The sequence below is a fragment of the Salvelinus fontinalis genome, chromosome 12 (assembly GCF_029448725.1).
Source record: "Salvelinus fontinalis isolate EN_2023a chromosome 12, ASM2944872v1, whole genome shotgun sequence".
Classification (NCBI taxonomy): Eukaryota; Metazoa; Chordata; class Actinopteri; order Salmoniformes; family Salmonidae; genus Salvelinus; species Salvelinus fontinalis.
The window spans coordinates 58820214-58843154 of record NC_074676.1 but is presented as its reverse complement, the minus strand read 5'-3'; the positions used below and the strand labels follow the sequence as shown (position 1 = coordinate 58843154).

General features: G+C 44.5%; 1 protein-coding gene across 2 annotated transcripts in view; it reads left to right on the top strand.

Moving 5' to 3' along the window:
• Window positions 1–2211: 2211 nt before the first annotated feature.
• The window catches only part of tubgcp5 (tubulin, gamma complex associated protein 5), a 95477-nt gene continuing 74747 nt past the window's right edge, over window positions 2212–22941 (top strand). For both annotated transcript variants that reach the window (XM_055941215.1, XM_055941216.1), the window contains exons 1-8: window positions 2212–2807; window positions 2913–2966; window positions 3055–3163; window positions 4080–4176; window positions 4270–4346; window positions 6756–6882; window positions 11956–12073; window positions 12260–12349. In XM_055941215.1, the coding sequence (XP_055797190.1) occupies window positions 2668–2807; window positions 2913–2966; window positions 3055–3163; window positions 4080–4176; window positions 4270–4346; window positions 6756–6882; window positions 11956–12073; window positions 12260–12349 (812 nt within the window). In that variant the 5' untranslated portion in view covers window positions 2212–2667. The remainder of the gene's footprint in view (window positions 2808–2912; window positions 2967–3054; window positions 3164–4079; window positions 4177–4269; window positions 4347–6755; window positions 6883–11955; window positions 12074–12259; window positions 12350–22941) is intronic.

Sequence of the window (22941 nt, the reverse complement as noted above, 5' to 3'; positions counted from 1 at the left end):
GGGAGGAGGTCAGAGACCTGACAACGATGAGACAGCCTATAGGGAGGAGGTCAGAGACCTGACAACGATGAGACAGCCTATAGGGAGGAGGTCAGAGACCTGACAACGATGAGACAGCCTATAGGGAGGAGGTCAGAGACCTGACAACGATGAGACAGCCTATAGGGAGGAGGTCAGAGACCTGACAACGATAAGACAGCCTATAGGGAGGAGGTCAGAGACCTGACAACGATAAGACAGCCTATAGGGAGGAGGTCAGAGACCTGACAGTGTGGTGCCAGGATAACAACCTCTCCCTCAACGTGATCAAGACAAAGGTGATGATCGTGGACTACAGGAAAAGGAGGGCTGAACACGCCCCCATTCTCATCGACGGGGCTTTAGTGGAGCAGGTTGAGAGTTTCAAATTCCTTGGTGTCCACATCACCAACAAACTATCATGGTCCAAAGGCACTACAGAGGGTAGTGTGTACAGCCCAGTACATCACTGGGGCCAAGCGTTCTGCCATCCAGGACCTCTATACCAGGCGGTGTCAGAGGAAGGCCCTAAAAATTGTCAAAGACTCCAGCCACCCTAGTCATAGACAATTTTCTCTGCTACCGCAAGTGGTACCGGAGTGCCAAGTCTAGGTCCAAAAGGCAGCTTATTCTAACAGCTTCTATCCCCCAGGCCATAAGACTGCTGAACAGTTAATCAAATAGCCACCCGGACTATTTGCATTGACCCCCCCCCCCCCCCCCCTTTTTTTTTTTACGCTGCTGCAACTCGCTGTTTATTATCTATGCAAAGTCACTTTACCCCTACCTACATAGTGCCCTCAAAGCTCATCACTAAGTTAAGGACCTTAGGACTAAACACCCCCCCCCTCTGCAAATGGATCCTGGACTTCCTGGACATCCCCCTATTCACATCGACGGAACAGTAGTGGAGAAGGTTGAAAGTTTTAAGTTCCTCGGCGTACACATCACGGAAAAACTGAAATGGTTCACCCACACAGACAGTGTGGTGAAGAAGGTGCAAGAGCGCCTCTTCAACCTCAGGAGGTTGAAGAAATTTGGTTTGTCACCTAAAACCCTCACAAACTTTTACAGATGCACAATTGAATGTGCAACAGTTTAACTTTAATCCGTCCCCTCGCCCCGACCCGGGCGCGAACCAGGGACCCTCTGCCCACACAGACAGTGTCACCCACATCGTTACCCATCGCTCCACAAAAGCCGTGGCTCTTGCAGAGCAAGGGGAACCACTACTTCAAGGTCTCAGAGCAAGTGACGTCACCGATTGAAAGGCTATTAGCGCGCACCACCGCTAACTAGCTAGCCATTTCACATCCGTTACAAATGCATCCTGTCGGGCTGTATCACCGCCTGGAAAACTACCTGCCCTCCAGGACACCTACACCACCCGATGTCACAGGAAGGACATAAAGATCATCAAGGACAACAACCACCCGAGCCACTGTCTGTTCACCCCGCTATCACCCAGAAGGCGAGGTCAGTACAGGTGCATCAAAGCTGGGACCGAGAGACTGAAAAACAGCTTCTATCTCAAGGCCATCAGACTGTTAAACAGCCATCACTAACACAGAGGCGGCTGCCTACATACAGACTCAAAATCATTGGCCACTTTAATAAATGGATCACTAGTCACTTTAATAATGCCACTTTAATACTGTTTACATATCTTACATTTCTCATCCCATACAGTGGGGCAAAAAAGTATTTAGTCAGCCACCAATTGTGCAAGTTCTCCCACTTAAAAAGATGAGAGAGGCCTGTAATTTTCATCATAGGTACACTTCAACTATGACAGACAAAATGAGAAACAAAAATCCAGAAAATCACATTGTAGGATTTTTTATGAATTTATTTGCAAATTATGGTGAAAAATAAGTAATTGGTCAATAACAAAAGTTTATCTCAATACTTTGTTATATACCCTTTGTTGGCAATGATGTTATGTTGTCGTCTTAGGTCTCTGTTTATGTGGTGTTGTGGTGTCTCTCTTGTCATGTGTGTTTTCTCCTATATTTTTAATACAATAAAAAAAAAAATCCCAGCCCCCATCCCCGCACAAGTCCTTTTTGCATTCTGGTATGCCGTCATTGTAAATAAGAATTTGTTGACTTGCCTAGTTAAATAAAGTAAAAAAAAATAATTATGTTTTGAAATGCGGGCTTTTATTATGAAGGTTTTCTCATTACCATAGGACAGTGACGTCATCGTTAGTGTTGCTAGTAGTCGAGAAGTTGTTGCATGAAGACAGCTAACTCAGCTCTCAAAATAAACATTAACGGCGGAGAGATGAAACAAATGAATTCATTGCAACGTGTTCTGATGCATAAATAATGAATGCAACGATTTCATTTCTCTAGTTTAGTATCATAACATCAAGGAACGTGTCTTTAGATATCCCTTGCTGGAGGTCTTGTCTCGTTGCTAACGCGTAGCTAGCTCGCTACCACTGTTTCCACCGAATTACATTTCAACGTTACGGCCAGCTAGTAAGCTGGCTAGCTAATTGAAAAGATTTAGCTATCACTATCCGACGATACAGCATCAAGTATCCAGCTATCAATATATGTAGTTTCGTCGATGGTGAATGTACAGCACAGTGAATGTTTTTAGCTTGCTAACTAGCTAACGCTAGCCAAATTAGCCACAACGATGTCACAGGCGCACTGGACCAAATTCGAAAAGGAGACCGAGGAAGAGGTGAAGAACCTGGTCAAACAGATCACTGGCATTCAAGATGAAGAAGAGCAGAACTTTCAACTGGCACTGAAATTTACCTGGTCCAATTTCAGGTAAGGATGCCACATTTGAATTATGATTACACAGCTTTGAAAAGGCGATAAAGTCAAAGACTGACCGTTATGATGTTCATCGTGGGTTTGTCTCTGTGTTGGCAGGTTTCACCGTTTCCTAGATGCCAATAGTCATAAAGTTCAACGCAGTGTGAATGGGTGAGTTGGCAAACAGGTTATATGATTTGTGTATGTAGAAGTAACGTTACCTGTTCATTGTGAGTATGATGAAATACCACTGTTTCAGGATCTATGAGAAACTGATGGTACATTCAGACCTGAGTAAAGCAGAGAGCTGGGTCAGACTGACAGAAGAGTTCCTCAACTCACCTCTACCGAACACAGATGGAACTAAGGTATGGTTGGACAAGAAACATACTTCAACCAGACTGTATAATTACAAGTGGGGGGGCAGGAAACTTACAAGTGGGGGGGCAGGAAGCAGAGCGTTACGCCAGTAACTGAAAGGTCAATGTAAATAGTCCGGGTGGTCATTTGATAAGTTTAGTTGTTCAGCAGTTGTATGGCACGGGGGTAGAAGCTGTTCAGGAGCATTTTGGTCCTAGACTTGGCGCTCCTGTACCACTTGCCGTGCGGTAGTAGAGAGAACAGTCTGTGACAATTTTTGGGGCCTTCCTCTGACACCGCCTGGTATAGAGGTCCTGGGTGTCAGGAATCTTGGCCCCAGTTGATGTACTGGGCCGTTCTCACTACCCTCTGTAGCGCCTTACGGTCAGATGCCGAGCAGTTGCCATACCAGGCGGTGCTGCAACCGGTCAGGATGCTCTCGATGGTGCAGCTGTAGAACTTTTTGAGGATCTGAGGACCCATGCCAAATCTTTTCAGCCTCTTGAGGGGGAATAGGTGTTGTCGTGCCCTCTTCACGACTGTCTTAGTGTGTTTGGAACATGATAGTTTGTTTGTGGTGTAATAATGTCAGTGAAGACAGCGGTTGGTCCGCGCACACTTTGAGTACACGTCCTGGTAATCCGTCTGGCCCCGCAGCTTTGTGAATGTTGACCTGTTTAAAGGTCTTGCTCACATCGGCTACGGCGAGCGTGATCACACAGTCGTCTGGAACAGCTGATGCTCTCATGCGTGCTTCAGTGTTGCTTGCCTCAAAGCGAGCATAAAAGGCATTTAGCTCGTCTGGCAGGCTCGCATATCATCAACATAATGCACACAGCCTGTATCATAAAATGAACCTGTACTCTTAGTTTGCAGTGCAGTGAATGACCCCTACCTTGAGTCCCCTCTATGTTTTTGTTACAGACTGACGTTCATCACAGTCTCCTGGACCTTCTCCTGCACCTCTCAGACTCTCCCCTTAACTCCAACTACAGCGAGACACCCAGACTGAAGGAGACGAGTGAGTACATAACACATTCATTCCTCTGACGGTTCTCTTACGCCTGATGTGTTCTCGGTCTGGACTACATGATCCCCCCCTGTGTCTGTGTAGAGAAAGAAGACGACTTTGACTGGTGTGGATATTTACAGGAAGGAGAGCTAGACACAGGCCCTTATCCAGACACCCCAGTGAGTAAAACCCTTCTTCTGTTTATTTTCCATTTCAAACATGTTCCGTGATGTTTACCCCTTCATTATATCATTACCAGAATCTACTGTACTGTTTTGAAGCCGTGGTGCCGTCCCCATTGACCAGAGCCATCTCTCTCCAAGCCCTCTCTCTCTCCAAGCCCTCTCTCTCTCCAAGCCCTCTCTCTCTCCAAGCCCTCTCTCTCTCCAAGCCCTCTCTCTCTCCAAGCCCTCTCTCTCCAAGCCCTCTCTCTCTCCAAGCCCTCTCTCTCCAAGCCCTCTCTCTCCAAGCCCTCTCTCTCCAAGCCCTCTCTCTCCAAGCCCTCTCTCTCCCTATCTCTCCAAGCCCTCTCTCTCCAAGCCCTCTCTCTCCAAGCCCTCTCTCTCCAAGCCCTCTCTCTCCAAGCCCTCTCTCTCCCTCTCTCCAAGCCCCCTCTCTCCCTCTCTCTCCAAGCCCTCTCTCTCCCTCTCTCTCCAAGCCCTCTCCCTCCCTCTCTCTCCAAGCCCTCTCTCTCCCTCTCTCCAAGCCCTCTCTCTCCCTCTCTCTCCAAGCCCTCTCTCTCCCTCTCTCAAGCCCTCTCTCTCCCTCTCTCTCCAAGCCCTCTCTCTCCCTCTCTCCAAGCCCTCTCTCTCCAAGCCCTCTCTCTCCAAGCCCTCTCTCTCCAAGCCCTCTCTCTCCCTCTCTCTCCAAGCCCTCTCTCTCCCTCTTTCTCCAAGCCCTCTCTCTCCCTCTCTCTCCAAGCCCTCTCTCTCCAAGCCCTCTCTCTCCAAGCCCTCTCTCTCCAAGCCCTCTCTCTCCCTCTCTCTCCAAGCCCTCTCTCTCCCTCTTTCTCCAAGCCCTCTCTCTCCCTCTCTCTCCAAGCCCTCTCTCTCCCTCTCTCTCCAGCGGCTTGGAAGAGAGACGGCTTGGAGAGAGAGGGTCCAAGCCAGCCAGACCATCTAACGTTATCTCTGTTAAGGCAGTACCAGCCAGACCATCTAACGTTATCTCTGTTAAGGCAGTACCAGCCAGACCATCTAACGTTATCTCTGTTACGGCAGTACCAGCCAGACCATCTAACGTTATCTCTGTTAAGGCAGTACCAGCCAGACCATCTAACGTTATCTCTGTTACGGCAGTACCAGCCAGACCATCTAACGTTATCTCTGTTAAGGCAGTACCAGCCAGACCATCTAACGTTATCTCTGTTAAGGCAGTACCAGCCAGACCATCTAACGTTATCTCTGTTAAGGCAGTACCAGCCAGACCATCTAACGTTATCTCTGTTACAGCAGTACCAGCCAGCCAGACCATCTAACGTCATCTCTGTTCTCCCCGTCTTATTTGGCTAGCCTGCCTAAGTATGCTTCAGAGCTGTCTGACCAAATCATTTCACTAGTTCTTCAAAGTAGATGAGGCTTTACTTCCACGAACTGTCTCTATCCCTCGTCCTTGTGTACATTCCTCTCTCATGCAGTCTGTGTGTATCTACCTCTCTACCGTAGGAACGGTCTGTTAAACATCTCTCTACCGTAGGTCTGTTAAACATCTCTCTACCGTAGGTCTGTTAAACATCTCTCTACCGTAGGTCTGTTAAACATCTCTCTACCGTAGGAGCGGTCTGTTAAACATCTCTCTACCGTAGGTCTGTTAAACATCTCTCTACCGTAGGAGCGGTCTGTTAAACATCTCTCTACCGTAGGTCTGTTAAACATCTCTCTACCGTAGGTCTGTTAAACATCTCTCTACCGTAGGTCTGTTAAACATCTCTCTACCGTAGGTCTGTTAAACATCTCTCTACCGTAGGTCTGTTAAACATCTCTCTACCGTAGGTCTGTTAAACATCTCTCTACCGTAGGTCTGTTAAACATCTCTCTACCGTAGGTCTGTTAAACATCTCTCTACCGTAGGTCTGTTAAACATCTCTCTACCGTAGGTCTGTTAAACATCTCTCTACCGTAGGTCTGTTAAACATCTCTCTACCGTAGGTCTGTTAAACATCTCTCTACCGTAGGTCTGTTAAACATCTCTCTACCGTAGGTCTGTTAAACATCTCTCTACCGTAGGTCTGTTAAACATCTCTCTACCGTAGGTCTGTTAAACATCTCTCTACCGTAGGTCTGTTAAACATCTCTACCGTAGGTCTGTTAAACATCTCTCTACCGTAGGTCTGTTAAACATCTCTACCGTAGGAGAGGTCTGTTAAACATCTCTACCGTAGGAGAGGTCTGTTAAACATCTCTACCGTAGGAGCGGTCTGTTAAACATCTCTCTACCGTAGGAGCGGTCTGTTAAACATCTCTACCGTAGGTCTGTTAAACATCTCTCTACCGTAGGAGCGGTCTGTTAAACATCTCTCTACCGTAGGAGCGGTCTGTTAAACATCTCTCTACCGTAGGAGCGGTCTGTTAAACATCTCTCTACCGTAGGAGTGGTCTGAGGAGGAGAGCGAGGACGAGGACAGTCAGCAGCCGCTCAGCAGAGAGGATTCTGGGATACAGGTGGACCGTACCCCCCAGGAGGACCAGGAGAAGACAGTCCCTGTTACCTGGACAGGTACAGATCATATACTCTCAATAGCTGAAGTCCAAATGGCACCCGATTCCCTGTATCGTGCACCCATAGGGCTCTGGTCAAATGTAGTGCACTATGTAGGGAATTAGGGTGTCATTGGGAACTCAAGACGTAAAATATTTCAAACAAAAAATTCCTCAAAGACATTTCTTGATGGAAAATATACATTTCTGTGATTACAGTGGGTTTATTGTTTTGTGGGTTTTTTGTCTTGTGATTACAGTGGGTTTATTGTGATTACAGTGGGTTTATTGTGATAACAGTGGGTTTATTGTCTTGTGATTACAGTGGGTTTATTGTCTTGTGATTACAGTGGGTTTATTGTCTTGTGGGTTTATTGTGATTACAGTGGGTTTATTGTCTTGTGATTACAGTGGGTTTATTGTCTTGTGATTACAGTGGGTTTATTGTCTTGTGATTACAGTGGGTTTATTGTCTTGTGGGTTTATTGTGATTACAGTGGGTTTATTGTCTTGTGATTACAGTGGGTTTATTGTCTTGTGATTACAGTGGGTTTATTGTCTTGTGATTACAGTGGGTTTATTGTCTTGTGATTACAGTGGGTTTATTGTCTTGTGATTACAGTGGGTTTATTGTCTTGTGATTACAGTGGGTTTATTGTGGTTACAGTGGGTTTATTGTGATTACAGTGGGTTTATTGTGATTACAGTGGGTTTATTGTGATTACAGTGGGTTTATTGTGGTTACAGTGGGTTTATTGTCTTGTGGTTACAGTGGGTTTATTGTGATTACAGTGGGTTTATTGTGGTTACAGTGGGTTTATTGTCTTGTGATTACAGTGGGTTTATTGTCTTGTGATTACAGTGGGTTTATTGTGATTACAGTGGGTTTATTGTCTTGTGATTACAGTTGGTTTATTGTCTTGTGATTACAGTGGGTTTATTGTCTTGTGATTACAGTGGGTTTATTGTCTTGTGATTACAGTGGGTTTATTGTCTTGTGATTACAGTGGGTTTATTGTGATTACAGTGGGTTTATTGTGATTACAGTGGGTTTATTGTGGTTACAGTGGGTTTATTGTGGTTACAGTGGGTTTATTGTGGTTACAGTGGGTTTATTGTGGTTACAGTGGGTTTATTGTCTTGTGGGTTTATTGTGGTTACAGTGGGTTTATTGTCTTGTGGGTTTATTGTCTTGTGGGTTTATTGTGATTACAGTGGGTTTATTGTCTTGTGATTACAGTGGGTTTATTGTCTTGTGATTACAGCGGGTTTATTGTGATTACAGTGGGTTTATTGTGGTTACAGTGGGTTTATTGTGGTTACAGTGGGTTTATTGTGGTTACAGTGGGTTTATTGTGGTTACAGTGGGTTTATTGTGGTTACAGTGGGTTTATTGTCTTGTGGGTTTATTGTGATTACAGTGGGTTTATTGTGATAACAGTGGGTTTATTGTCTTGTGATTACAGTGGGTTTATTGTCTTGTGATTACAGTGGGTTTATTGTGATTACAGTGGGTTTATTGTCTTGTGATTACAGTGGGTTTATTGTCTTGTGATTACAGTGGGTTTATTGTCTTGTGATTACAGTGGGTTTATTGTGATTACAGTGGGTTTATTGTGATTACAGTGGGTTTATTGTGATTACAGTGGGTTTATTGTCTTGTGGGTTTATTGTGGTTACAGTGGGTTTATTGTCTTGTGATTACAGTGGGTTTATTGTGATTACAGTGGGTTTATTGTCTTGTGATTACAGTGGGTTTATTGTGATTACAGTGGGTTTATTGTCTTGTGGGTTTATTGTGATTACAGTGGGTTTATTGTCTTGTGGGTTTATTGTGGTTACAGTGGGTTTATTGTGGTTACAGTGGGTTTATTGTGATTACAGTGGGTTTATTGTCTTGTGGTTACAGTGGGTTTATTGTCTTGTGATTACAGTGGGTTTATTGTCTTGTGGTTACAGTGGGTTTATTGTGGTTACAGTGGGTTTATTGTGGTTACAGTGGGTTTATTGTGGTTACAGTGGGTTTATTGTCTTGTGGTTACAGTGGGTTTATTGTGATTACAGTGGGTTTATTGTCTTGTGATTACAGTGGGTTTATTGTCTTGTGATTGCAGTGGGTTTATTGTCTTGTGATTACAGTGGGTTTATTGTGATTACAGTGGGTTTATTGTGGTTACAGTGGGTTTATTGTGATTGCAGTGGGTTTATTGTGGTTACAGTGGGTTTATTGTGATTACAGTGGGTTTATTGTCTTGTGGTTACAGTGGGTTTATTGTGATTACAGTGGGTTTATTGTGATTACAGTGGGTTTATTGTCTTGTGATTACAGTGGGTTTATTGTGATTACAGTGGGTTTATTGTGGTTACAGTGGGTTTATTGTCTTGTGATTACAGTGGGTTTATTGTGATTACAGTGGGTTTATTGTGATTACAGTGGGTTTATTGTGATTACAGTGGGTTTATTGTCTTGTGATTACAGTGGGTTTATTGTGATTACAGTGGGTTTATTGTGGTTACAGTGGGTTTATTGTCTTGTGGGTTTATTGTGATTACAGTGGGTTTATTGTGATTACAGTGGGTTTATTGTGGTTACAGTGGGTTTATTGTGGGTTTATTGTGGGTTTATTGTGGTTACAGTGGGTTTATTGTGATTACAGTGGGTTTATTGTGATTACAGTGGGTTTATTGTGATTACAGTGGGTTTATTGTCTTGTGATTACAGTGGGTTTATTGTGATTACAGTGGGTTTATTGTGGTTACAGTGGGTTTATTGTCTTGTGGGTTTATTGTGATTACAGTGGGTTTATTGTGATCACAGTGGGTTTATTGTGGTTACAGTGGGTTTATTGTGGGTTTATTGTGGGTTTATTGTGGTTACAGTGGGTTTATTGTGGTTACAGTGGGTTTATTGTGGTTACAGTGGGTTTATTGTCTTGTGATTACAGTGGGTTTATTGTGATTACAGTGGGTTTATTGTGGTTACAGTGGGTTTATTGTCTTGTGATTGCAGTGGGTTTATTGTGGTTACAGTGGGTTTATTGTCTTGTGATTACAGTGGGTTTATTGTCTTGTGGTTACAGTGGGTTTATTGTGGTTACAGTGGGTTTATTGTGGTTACAGTGGGTTTATTGTGGTTACAGTGGGTTTATTGTGGTTACAGTGGGTTTATTGTGGTTACAGTGGGTTTATTGTCTTGTGATTACAGTGGGTTTATTGTCTTGTGGTTACAGTGGGTTTATTGTGGTTACAGTGGGTTTATTGTGATTACAGTGGGTTTATTGTGGTTACAGTGGGTTTATTGTCTTGTGGTTACAGTGGGTTTATTGTGGTTACAGTGGGTTTATTGTGGTTACAGTGGGTTTATTGTGGTTACAGTGGGTTTATTGTCCTGTGGTTACAGTGGGTTTATTGTGGTTACAGTGGGTTTATTGTGATTACAGTGGGTTTATTGTGATTACAGTGGGTTTATTGTGGTTACAGTGGGTTTATTGTCTTGTGGTTACAGTGGGTTTATTGTGGTTACAGTGGGTTTATTGTGGTTACAGTGGGTTTATTGTCTTGTGGTTACAGTGGGTTTATTGTGGTTACAGTGGGTTTATTGTGGTTACAGTGGGTTTATTGTGGTTACAGTGGGTTTATTGTCTTGTGGTTACAGTGGGTTTATTGTGGTTACAGTGGGTTTATTGTCTTGTGGTTACAGTGGGTTTATTGTGGTTACAGTGGGTTTATTGTGGTTACAGTGGGTTTATTGTGGTTACAGTGGGTTTATTGTGGTTACAGTGGGTTTATTGTCTTGTGGTTACAGTGGGTTTATTGTGATTACAGTGGGTTTATTGTCTTGTGGTTACAGTGGGTTTATTGTGGTTACAGTGGGTTTATTGTGGTTACAGTGGGTTTATTGTCTTGTGGTTACAGTGGGTTTATTGTGGTTACAGTGGGTTTATTGTGGTTACAGTGGGTTTATTGTCTTGTGATTACAGTGGGTTTATTGTCTTGTGATTACAGTGGGTTTATTGTGGTTACAGTGGGTTTATTGTGATTACAGTGGGTTTATTGTGATTACAGTGGGTTTATTGTCTTGTGGTTACAGTGGGTTTATTGTGGTTACAGTGGGTTTATTGTGATTACAGTGGGTTTATTGTCTTGTGATTACAGTGGGTTTATTGTGGTTACAGTGGGTTTATTGTGGTTACAGTGGGTTTATTGTCTTGTGGGTTTATTGTGATTACAGTGGGTTTATTGTGGGTTTATTGTGGTTACAGCGGGTTCGTTGTCTTGTGATTACAGTGGGTTTATTGTCTTGTGATTACAGTGGGTTTATTGTCTTGTGATTACAGTGGGTTTATTGTGGTTACAGCGGGTTCGTTGTCTTGTGATTACAGTGGGTTTATTGTCTTGTGATTACAGTGGGTTTATTGTGGTTACAGTGGGTTTATTGTCTTGTGGTTACAGTGGGTTTATTGTGATTACAGTGGGTTTATTGTCTTGTGATTACAGTGGGTTTATTGTGGTTACAGTGGGTTTATTGTGGTTACAGTGGGTTTATTGTCTTGTGATTACAGTGGGTTTATTGTCTTGTGGTTACAGTGGGTTTATTGTGGTTACAGTGGGTTTATTGTGGTTACAGTGGGTTTATTGTGGTTACAGCGGGTTCGTTGTCTTGTGATTACAGTGGGTTTATTGTCTTGTGGTTACAGTGGGTTTATTGTCTTGTGATTACAGTGGGTTTATTGTGGTTACAGTGGGTTTATTGTCTTGTGGTTACAGTGGGTTTATTGTGGTTACAGTGGGTTTATTGTCTTGTGATTACAGTGGGTTTATTGTCTTGTGATTACAGTGGGTTTATTGTGGTTACAGCGGGTTCGTTGTCTTGTGATTACAGTGGGTTTATTGTCTTGTGGTTACAGTGGGTTTATTGTCTTGTGATTACAGTGGGTTTATTGTGGTTACAGTGGGTTTATTGTCTTGTGGTTACAGTGGGTTTATTGTGGTTACAGTGGGTTTATTGTCTTGTGATTACAGTGGGTTTATTGTCTTGTGATTACAGTGGGTTTATTGTGGTTACAGCGGGTTCGTTGTCTTGTGATTACAGTGGGTGAGCCTGATGCCAGGTCCTGGTTAGAGCAACATGTGGTTACGCCGTACTGGCAGGGCCACACTCCCCGCTTCCCTCACAGTCTCCATCTACACTCCAACCTGCTCAACATCTGGTATGACCCCTGAACCCAGAATGCAACCTGGGTTAAGTCCCAAATAGAACACTATTCCCTAATATAGTACACTACTTTTGACCTGGCCCAGAGGGCTCTGGGCAGACATGGTTATCTGTGCATGCTGTGTTGATGTTTGAAGAGATTATAATTGAAAGCCTTTTTGCGTTTTGTTTTTCTCCACAGGGACCAACACGTGTACAACACTGACCCGTTGTATCTGCCTGAAGAGAAAGCTTTTGTCACCGAGACCCAAGTGATCCGGGAGACACTGTGGTAAGATGGGACGGTTCTCTTGGTAGCGACTGTCGACATTTCTGTGTTGGGCAGGTTGTGTAATTCCACTGAGACCTTTTTGTTGTCCTCGTGGTCCTATTTCCATGCTGATGCTAGCAGGGATGACTCAGTCTTTACCACGGTAACCTTCTTAGACAATGAGTTGTGGACTTCTCCTCCTTCAGCCTTTATACTGGATAGTATCTTTTCCTTCTGGACTTTATGAGCGGGAAAAAACACATGGTCTGGTGATTGGTCTATATAGTGGGGTCTGGTGATTGGTCTATTGGTCTATATAGTGGGGTCTGGTGATTGGTCTATATAGTGGGGTCTGGTGATTGGTCTATATAGTGGGGTCTGGTGATTGGTCTATTGGTCTATATAGTGGGGTCTGGTGATTGGTCTATATAGTGGGGTCTGGTGATTGGTCTATATAGTGGGGTCTGGTGATTGGTCTATATAGTGGGGTCTGGTGATTGGTCTATATAGTGGGGTCTGGTGATTGGTCTATATAGTGGGGTCTGGTGATTGGTCTATATAGTGGGGTCTGGTGATTGGTCTATATAGTGGGGTCTGGTGATTGGTCTATATAGTGGGGTCTGGTGATTGGTCTATTGGTCTATATAGTGGGGTCTGGTGATTGGTCTATATAGTGGGGTCTGGTGATTGGTCTATATAGTGGGGTCTGGTGATTGGTCTATATAGTGGGGTCTGGTGATATTGGTCTATATAGTGGGGTCTGGTGATATTGGTCTATATAGTGGGGTCTGGTGATATTGGTCTATATAGTGGGGTCTGGTGATTGGTCTATATAGTGGGGTCTGGTGATTGGTCTATTGGTCTATATAGTGGGGTCTGGTGATTGGTCTATATAGTGGGGTCTGGTGATTGGTCTATATAGTGGGGTCTGGTGATTGGTCTATATAGTGGGGTCTGGTGATTGGTCTATATAGTGGGGTCTGGTGATTGGTCTATATAGTGGGGTCTGGTGATTGGTCTATATAGTGGGGTCTGGTGATTGGTCTATATAGTGGGGTCTGGTGATTGGTCTATTGGTCTATATAGTGGGGTCTGGTGATTGGTCTATATAGTGGGGTCTGGTGATTGGTCTATTGGTCTATATAGTGGGGTCTGGTGATTGGTCTATATAGTGGGGTCTGGTGATTGGTCTATATAGTGGGGTCTGGTGATTGGTCTATATAGTGGGGTCTGGTGATTGGTCTATTGGTCTATATAGTGGGGTCTGGTGATTGGTCTATATAGTGGGGTCTGGTGATTGGTCTATATAGTGGGGTCTGGTGATTGGTCTATATAGTGGGGTCTGGTGATTGGTCTATATAGTGGGGTCTGGTGATTGGTCTATATAGTGGGGTCTGGTGATTGGTCTATATAGTGGGGTCTGGTGATTGGTCTATATAGTGGGGTCTGGTGATTGGTCTATATAGTGGGGTCTGGTGATTGGTCTATATAGTGGGGTCTGGTGATTGGTCTATATAGTGGGGTCTGGTGATTGGTCTATATAGTGGGGTCTGGTGATTGGTCTATATAGTGGGGTCTGGTGATTGGTCTATATAGTGGGGTCTGGTGATTGGTCTATATAGTGGGGTCTGGTGATTGGTCTATATAGTGGGGTCTGGTGATTGGTCTATATAGTGGGGTCTGGTGATTGGTCTATATAGTGGGGTCTGGTGATTGGTCTATATAGTGGGGTCTGGTGATTGGTCTATATAGTGGGGTCTGGTGATTGGTCTATTGGTCTATATAGTGGGGTCTGGTGATTGGTCTATATAGTGGGGTCTGGTGATTGGTCTATATAGTGGGGTCTGGTGATTGGTCTATATAGTGGGGTCTGGTGATTGGTCTATATAGTGGGGTCTGGTGATTGGTCTATATAGTGGGGTCTGGTGATATTGGTCTATATAGTGGGGTCTGGTGATTGGTCTATATAGTGGGGTCTGGTGATATTGGTCTATATAGTGGGGTCTGGTGATTGGTCTATATAGTGGGGTCTGGTGATTGGTCTATATAGTGGGGTCTGGTGATTGGTCTATATAGTGGGGTCTGGTGATTGGTCTATATAGTGGGGTCTGGTGATTGGTCTATTGGTCTATATAGTGGGGTCTGGTGATTGGTCTATATAGTGGGGTCTGGTGATTGGTCTATATAGTGGGGTCTGGTGATTGGTCTATATAGTGGGGTCTGGTGATTGGTCTATATAGTGGGGTCTGGTGATTGGTCTATATAGTGGGGTCTGGTGATTGGTCTATATAGTGGGGTCTGGTGATTGGTCTATATAGTGGGGTCTGGTGATTGGTCTATATAGTGGGGTCTGGTGATTGGTCTATATAGTGGGGTCTGGTGATTGGTCTATATAGTGGGGTCTGGTGATTGGTCTATATAGTGGGGTCTGGTGATTGGTCTATATAGTGGGGTCTGGTGATTGGTCTATATAGTGGGGTCTGGTGATTGGTCTATATAGTGGGGTCTGGTGATTGGTCTATATAGTGGGGTCTGGTGATTGGTCTATATAGTGGGGTCTGGTGATTGGTCTATATAGTGGGGTCTGGTGATTGGTCTATATAGTGGGGTCTGGTGATTGGTCTATATAGTGGGGTCTGGTGATTGGTCTATATAGTGGGGTCTGGTGATTGGTCTATATAGTGGGGTCTGGTGATTGGTCTATATAGTGGGGTCTGGTGATTGGTCTATATAGTGGGGTCTGGTGATTGGTCTATATAGTGGGGTCTGGTGATTGGTCTATATAGTGGGGTCTGGTGATTGGTCTATATAGTGGGGTCTGGTGTTGGGTCTATATAGTGGGGTCTGGTGATTGGTCTATATAGTGGGGTCTGGTGATTGGTCTATATAGTGGGGTCTGGTGATTGGTCTATATAGTGGGGTCTGGTGATTGGTCTATATAGTGGGGTCTGGTGATTGGTCTATTGGTCTATATAGTGGGGTCTGGTGATTGGTCTATATAGTGGGGTCTGGTGATTGGTCTATATAGTGGGGTCTGGTGATTGGTCTATATAGTGGGGTCTGGTGATTGGTCTATATAGTGGGGTCTGGTGATTGGTCTATATAGTGGGGTCTGGTGATTGGTCTATATAGTGGGGTCTGGTGATTGGTCTATATAGTGGGGTCTATATAGTGGGGTCTGGTGATTGGTCTATTGGTCTATATAGTGGGGTCTGGTGATTGGTCTATATAGTGGGGTCTGGTGATTGGTCTATATAGTGGGGTCTGGTGATTGGTCTATATAGTGGGGTCTGGTGATTGGTCTATTGGTCTATATAGTGGGGTCTGGTGATTGGTCTATTGGTCTATATAGTGGGGTCTGGTGATTGGTCTATATAGTGGGGTCTGGTGATTGGTCTATATAGTGGGGTCTGGTGATTGGTCTATTGGTCTATATAGTGGGGTCTGGTGATTGGTCTATATAGTGGGGTCTGGTGATTGGTCTATATAGTGGGGTCTGGTGATTGGTCTATTGGTCTATATAGTGGGGTCTGGTGATTGGTCTATATAGTGGGGTCTGGTGATTGGTCTATATAGTGGGGTCTGGTGATTGGTCTATATAGTTTGGTCTGGTGATTGGTCTATATAGTGGGGTCTGGTGATTGGTCTATATAGTGGGGTCTGGTGATTGCTCTATATAGTGGGGTCTGGTGGTTGGTCTATTTAGTGGGGTCTGGTGATTGGTCTATATAGTGGGGTCTGGTGATTGGTCTATATAGTGGGGTCTGGTGATTGGTCTATTGGTCTATATAGTGGGGTCTGGTGAATGGTCTATATAGTGGGGTCTGGTGATTGGTCTATATAGTGGGGTCTATATAGTGGGGTCTGGTGATTGGTCTATGTAGTGGGGTCTATATATTGGGGTCTGGTGATTGGTCTATATAGTGGGGTCTATATAGTGGGGTCTGGTGATTTTTCTATATAGTGGGGTCTGGTGATTGGTCTATATAGTGGGGTCTGGTGATTGGTCTATATAGTGGGGTCTGGTGATTGGTCTATATAGTCGGTCTGGTGATTGGTCTATATAGTGGGGTCTGGTGATTGGTCTATATAGTGGGGTCTGGTGATTGGTCTATATAGTGGGGTCTGGTGATTGGTCTATATAGTGGGGTCTGGTGATTGGTCTATTGGTCTATATAGTGGGGTCTGGTGATTGGTCTATTTGTCTATATAGTGGGGTCTGGTGATTGGTCTATATAGTGGGGTCTGGTGATTGGTCTATATAGTGGGGTCTGGTGATTGGTCTATATAGTGGGGTCTGGTGATTGGTCTATATAGTGGGGTCTGGTGATTGGTCTATATAGTGGGGTCTGGTGATTGGTCTATATAGTGGGGTCTGGTGATTGGTCTATTTAGTGGGGTCTGGTGATTGGTCTATATAGTGGGGTCTGGTGATTGGTCAATATAGTGGGGTCTGGTGATTGGTCTATATAGTGGGGTCTGGTGATTGGTCTATATAGTGGGGTCTGGTGATTGGTCTATATAGTGGGGTCTGGTGATTGGTCTATATAGTGGGGTCTGGTGATTGGTCTATATAGTGGGGTCTGGTGATTGGTCTATATAGTGGGGTCTGGTGATTGGTCTATATAGTGGGGTCTGGTGATTGGTCTATTGGTCTATATAGTGGGGTCTGGTGATTGGTCTATATAGTGGGGTCTGGTGATTGGTCTATATAGTGGGGTCTGGTGATTGGTCTATTGGTCTATATAGTGGGGTCTGGTGATTGGTCTATATAGTGGGGTCTGGTGATTGGTCTATATAGTGGGGTCTGGTGATTGGTCTATATAGTGGGGTCTGGTGATTGGTCTATATAGTGAAGTCTGGTAATTGGTCTATATAGTGGGGTCTGGTGATTGGTCTATATAGTGGGGTCTGGTGATTGGTCTATTGGTCTATATAGTGGGGTCTGGTGATTGGTCTATTGGTCTATATAGTGGGGTCTGGTGATTGGTCTATATAGTGGGGTCTGGTGATTGGTCTATATAGTGGGGTCTGGTGATTGGTCTATTGGTCTATATAGTGGGGTCTGGTGATTGGTCTATTGGTCTATATAGTGGGGTGTGGTGATTGGTCTATATAGTGGGGTCTGGTGATTGGTCTATTGGTCTATATAGTGGGGTCTGGTGATTGGTCTATATAGTGGGGTCTGGTGATTGGTCTATATAGTGGGGTCTGGTGATTGGTCTATATAGTGGGGTCTGGTGATTGGTCTATATAGTGGGGTCTGGTGATTGGTCTATATAGTGGGGTCTGGTGATTGGTCTATTGGTCTATATAGTGGGGTCTGGTGATTGGTCTATTGGTCTATATAGTGGGGTCTGGTGAATGGTCTATATAGTGGGGTCTGGTGATTGGTCTATATAGTGGGGTCTATATAGTGGGGTCTGGTGATTGGTCTATGTAGTGGGGTCTATATAGTGGGGTCTGGTGATTGGTCTATATAGTGGGGTCTGGTGATTGGTCTATATAGTGGGGTCTGGTGATTGGTCTATATAGTGGGGTCTGGTGATTGGTCTATATAGTCGGTCTGGTGATTGGTCTATATAGTCGGGTCTGGTGATTGGTCTATATAGTGGGGTCTGGTGATTGGTCTATATAGTGGGGTCTGGTGATTGGTCTATATAGTGGGGTCTGGTGATTGGTCTATATAGTGGGGTCTGGTGATTGGTCTATATAGTGGGGTCTGGTGATTGGTCTATTGGTCTATATAGTGGGGTCTGGTGATTGGTCTATTGGTCTATATAGTGGGGTCTGGTGATTGGTCTATATAGTGGGGTCTGGTGATTGGTCTATATAGTGGGGTCTGGTGATTGGTCTATTGGTCTATATAGTGGGGTCTGGTGATTGGTCTATATAGTGGGGTCTGGTGATTGGTCTATATAGTGGGGTCTGGTGATTGGTCTATATAGTGGGGTCTGGTGATTGGTCTATATAGTGGAGTCTGGTGATTGGTCTATATAGTGGGGTCTGGTGATTGGTCTATATAGTGGGGTCTGGTGATTGGTCTATTGGTCTATATAGTGGGGTCTGGTGATTGGTCTATTGGTCTATATAGTGGGGTCTGGTGATTGGTCTATATAGTGGGGTCTGGTGATTGGTCTATATAGTGGGGTCTGGTGATTGGTCTATTGGTCTATATAGTGGGGTCTGGTGAATGGTCTATATAGTGGGGTCTGGTGATTGGTCTATATAGTGGGGTCTATATAGTGGGGTCTGGTGATTGGTCTATGTAGTGGGGTCTATATAGTGGGGTCTGGTGATTGGTCTATATAGTGGGGTCTATATAGTGGGGTCTGGTGATTTTTCTATATAGTCGGTCTGGTGATTGGTCTATATAGTCGGGTCTGGTGATTGGTCTATATAGTGGGGTCTGGTGATTGGTCTATATAGTGGGGTCTGGTGATTGGTCTATATAGTGGGGTCTGGTGATTGGTCTATATAGTGGGGTCTGGTGATTGGTCTATTGGTCTATATAGTGGGGTCTGGTGATTGGTCTATTGGTCTATATAGTGGGGTCTGGTGATTGGTCTATATAGTGGGGTCTGGTGATTGGTCTATATAGTGGGGTCTGGTGATTGGTCTATTGGTCTATATAGTGGGGTCTGGTGATTGGTCTATATAGTGGGGTCTGGTGATTGGTCTATATAGTGGGGTCTGGTGATTGGTCTATATAGTGGGGTCTGGTGATTGGTCTATATAGTGGGGTCTGGTGATTGGTCTATATAGTGGGGTCTGGTGATTGGTCTATATAGTGGGGTCTGGTGATTGGTCTATTGGTCTATATAGTGGGGTCTGGTGATTGGTCTATTGGTCTATATAGTGGGGTCTGGTGATTGGTCTATATAGTGGGGTCTGGTGATTGGTCTATATAGTGGGGTCTGGTGATTGGTCTATTGGTCTATATAGTGGGGTCTGGTGAATGGTCTATATAGTGGGGTCTGGTGATTGGTCTATATAGTGGGGTCTATATAGTGGGGTCTGGTGATTGGTCTATGTAGTGGGGTCTATATAGTGGGGTCTGGTGATTGGTCTATATAGTGGGGTCTATATAGTGGGGTCTGGTGATTTTTCTATATAGTCGGTCTGGTGATTGGTCTATATATTCGGGTCTGGTGATTGGTCTATATAGTGGGGTCTGGTGATTGGTCTATATAGTGGGGTCTGGTGATTGGTCTATATAGTGGGGTCTGGTGATTGGTCTATATAGTGGGGTCTGGTGATTGGTCTATATAGTGGGGTCTGGTGATTGGTCTATTGGTCTATATAGTGGGGTCTGGTGATTGGTCTATATAGTGGGGTCTGGTGATTGGTCTATATAGTGGGGTCTGGTGATTGGTCTATATAGTGGGGTCTGGTGATTGGTCTATATAGTGGGGTCTGGTGATTGGTCTATTGGTCTATATAGTGGGGTCTGGTGATTGGTCTATTGGTCTATATAGTGGGGTCTGGTGATTGGTCTATATAGTGGGGTCTGGTGATTGGTCTATATAGTGGGGTCTGGTGATTGGTCTATATAGTGGGGTCTGGTGATTGGTCTATTGGTCTATATAGTGGGGTGTGGTGATTGGTCTATATAGTGGGGTCTGGTGATTGGTCTATTGGTCTATATAGTGGGGTCTGGTGATTGGTCTATATAGTGGGGTCTGGTGATTGGTCTATATAGTGGGGTCTGGTGATTGGTCTATATAGTGGGGTCTGGTGATTGGTCTATATAGTGGGGTCTGGTGATTGGTCTATATAGTGGGGTCTGGTGATTGGTCTATATAGTGGGGTCTGGTGATTGGTCTATATAGTGGGGTCTGGTGATTGGTCTATATAGTGGGGTCTGGTGATTGGTCTATTGGTCTATATAGTGGGGTCTGGTGAATGGTCTATATAGTGGGGTCTGGTGATTGGTCTATATAGTGGGGTCTATATAGTGGGGTCTGGTGATTGGTCTATGTAGTGGGGTCTATATAGTGGGGTCTGGTGATTGGTCTATATAGTGGGGTCTATATAGTGGGGTCTGGTGATTTTTCTATATAGTCGGGTCTGGTGATTGGTCTATATAGTGGGGTCTGGTGATTGGTCTATATAGTGGGGTCTGGTGATTGGTCTATATAGTGGGGTCTGGTGATTGGTCTATATAGTGGGGTCTGGTGATTGGTCTATATAGTGGGGTCTGGTGATTGGTCTATTGGTCTATATAGTGGGGTCTGGTGATTGGTCTATTGGTCTATATAGTGGGGTCTGGTGATTGGTCTATATAGTGGGGTCTGGTGATTGGTCTATATAGTGGGGTCTGGTGATTGGTCTATTGGTCTATATAGTGGGGTCTGGTGATTGGTCTATTGGTCTATATAGTGGGGTCTGGTGATTGGTCTATATAGTGGGGTCTGGTGATTGGTCTATATAGTGGGGTCTGGTGATTGGTCTATATAGTGGGGTCTGGTGATTGGTCTATATAGTGGGGTCTGGTGATTGGTCTATATAGTGGGGTCTGGTGATTGGTCTATTGGTCTATATAGTGGGGTCTGGTGATTGGTCTATTGGTCTATATAGTGGGGTCTGGTGATTGGTCTATATAGTGGGGTCTGGTGATTGGTCTATATAGTGGGGTCTGGTGATTGGTCTATTGGTCTATATAGTGGGGTCTGGTGATTGGTCTATTGGTCTATATAGTGGGGTCTGGTGATTGGTCTATTGGTCTATATAGTGGGGTCTGGTGATTGGTCTATATAGTGGGGTCTGGTGATTGGTCTATTGGTCTATATAGTGGGGTCTGGTGATTGGTCTATATAGTGGGGTCTGGTGATTGGTCTATATAGTGGGGTCTGGTGATTGGTCTATATAGTGGGGTCTGGTGATTGGTCTATATAGTGGGGTCTGGTGATTGGTCTATATAGTGGGGTCTGGTGTATTGGTCTATATAGTGGGGTCTGGTGATTGGTCTATTGGTCTATATAGTGGGGTCTGGTGAATGGTCTATATAGTGGGGTCTGGTGATTGGTCTATATAGTGGGGTCTATATAGTGGGGTCTGGTGATTGGTCTATGTAGTGGGGTCTATATAGTGGGGTCTGGTGATTGGTCTATATAGTGGGGTCTATATAGTGGGGTCTGGTGATTTTTCTATATAGTGGGGTCTGGTGATTGGTCTATATAGTGGGGTCTGGTGATTGGTCTATATAGTGGGGTCTGGTGATTGGTCTATATAGTCGGGTCTGGTGATTGGTCTATATAGTGGGGTCTGGTGATTGGTCTATATAGTGGGGTCTGGTGATTGGTCTATATAGTGGGGTCTGGTGATTGGTCTATATAGTGGGGTCTGGTGATTGGTCTATATAGTGGGGTCTGGTGATTGGTCTATTGGTCTATATAGTGGGGTCTGGTGATTGGTCTATTGGTCTATATAGTGGGGTCTGGTGATTGGTCTATATAGTGGGGTCTGGTGATTGGTCTATATAGTGGGGTCTGGTGATTGGTCTATTGGTCTATATAGTGGGGTCTGGTGATTGGTCTATATAGTGGGGTCTGGTGATTGGTCTATATAGTGGGGTCTGGTGATTGGTCTATATAGTGGGGTCTGGTGATTGGTCTATATAGTGGAGTCTGGTGATTGGTCTATATAGTGGGGTCTGGTGATTGGTCTATATATTGGGGTCTGGTGATTGGTCTATTGGTCTATATAGTGGGGTCTTGTGATTGGTCTATTGGTCTATATAGTGGGGTCTGGTGATTGGTCTATATAGTGGGGTCTGGTGATTGGTCTATATAGTGGGGTCTGGTGATTGGTCTATTGGTCTATATAGTGGGGTCTGGTGATTGGTCTATTGGTCTATATAGTGGGGTGTGGTGATTGGTCTATATAGTGGGGTCTGGTGATTGGTCTATTGGTCTATATAGTGGGGTCTGGTGATTGGTCTATATAGTGGGGTCTGGTGATTGGTCTATATAGTGGGGTCTGGTGATTGGTCTATATAGTGGGGTCTGGTGATTGGTCTATATAGTGGGGTCTGGTGATTGGTCTATATAGTGGGGTCTGGTGATTGGTCTATTGGTCTATATAGTGGGGTCTGGTGATTGGTCTATTGGTCTATATAGTGGGGTCTGGTGAATGGTCTATATAGTGGGGTCTGGTGATTGGTCTATATAGTGGGGTCTATATAGCGGGGTCTGGTGATTGGTCTATATAGTGGGGTCTGGTGATTGGTCTATATAGTGGGGTCTATATAGTGGGGTCTGGTGATTGGTCTATATAGTGGGGTCTGGTGATTGGTCTATATAGTGGGGTCTGGTGATTGGTCTATATAGTGGGGTCTGGTGATTGGTCTATATAGTGGGGTCTGGTGATTGGTCTATATAGTGGGGTCTATATAGTGGGGTCTGGTGATTGGTCTATATAGTGGGGTCTATATAGTGGGGTCTGGTGATTGGTCTATATAGTGGGGTCTATATAGTGGGGTCTGGTGATTGGTCTATATAGTGGGGTCTGGTGATTGGTCTATATAGTGGGGTCTGGTGATTGGTCTATATAGTGGGGTCTGGTGATTGGTCTATATAGTGGGGTCTGGTGATTGGTCTATATAGTGGGGT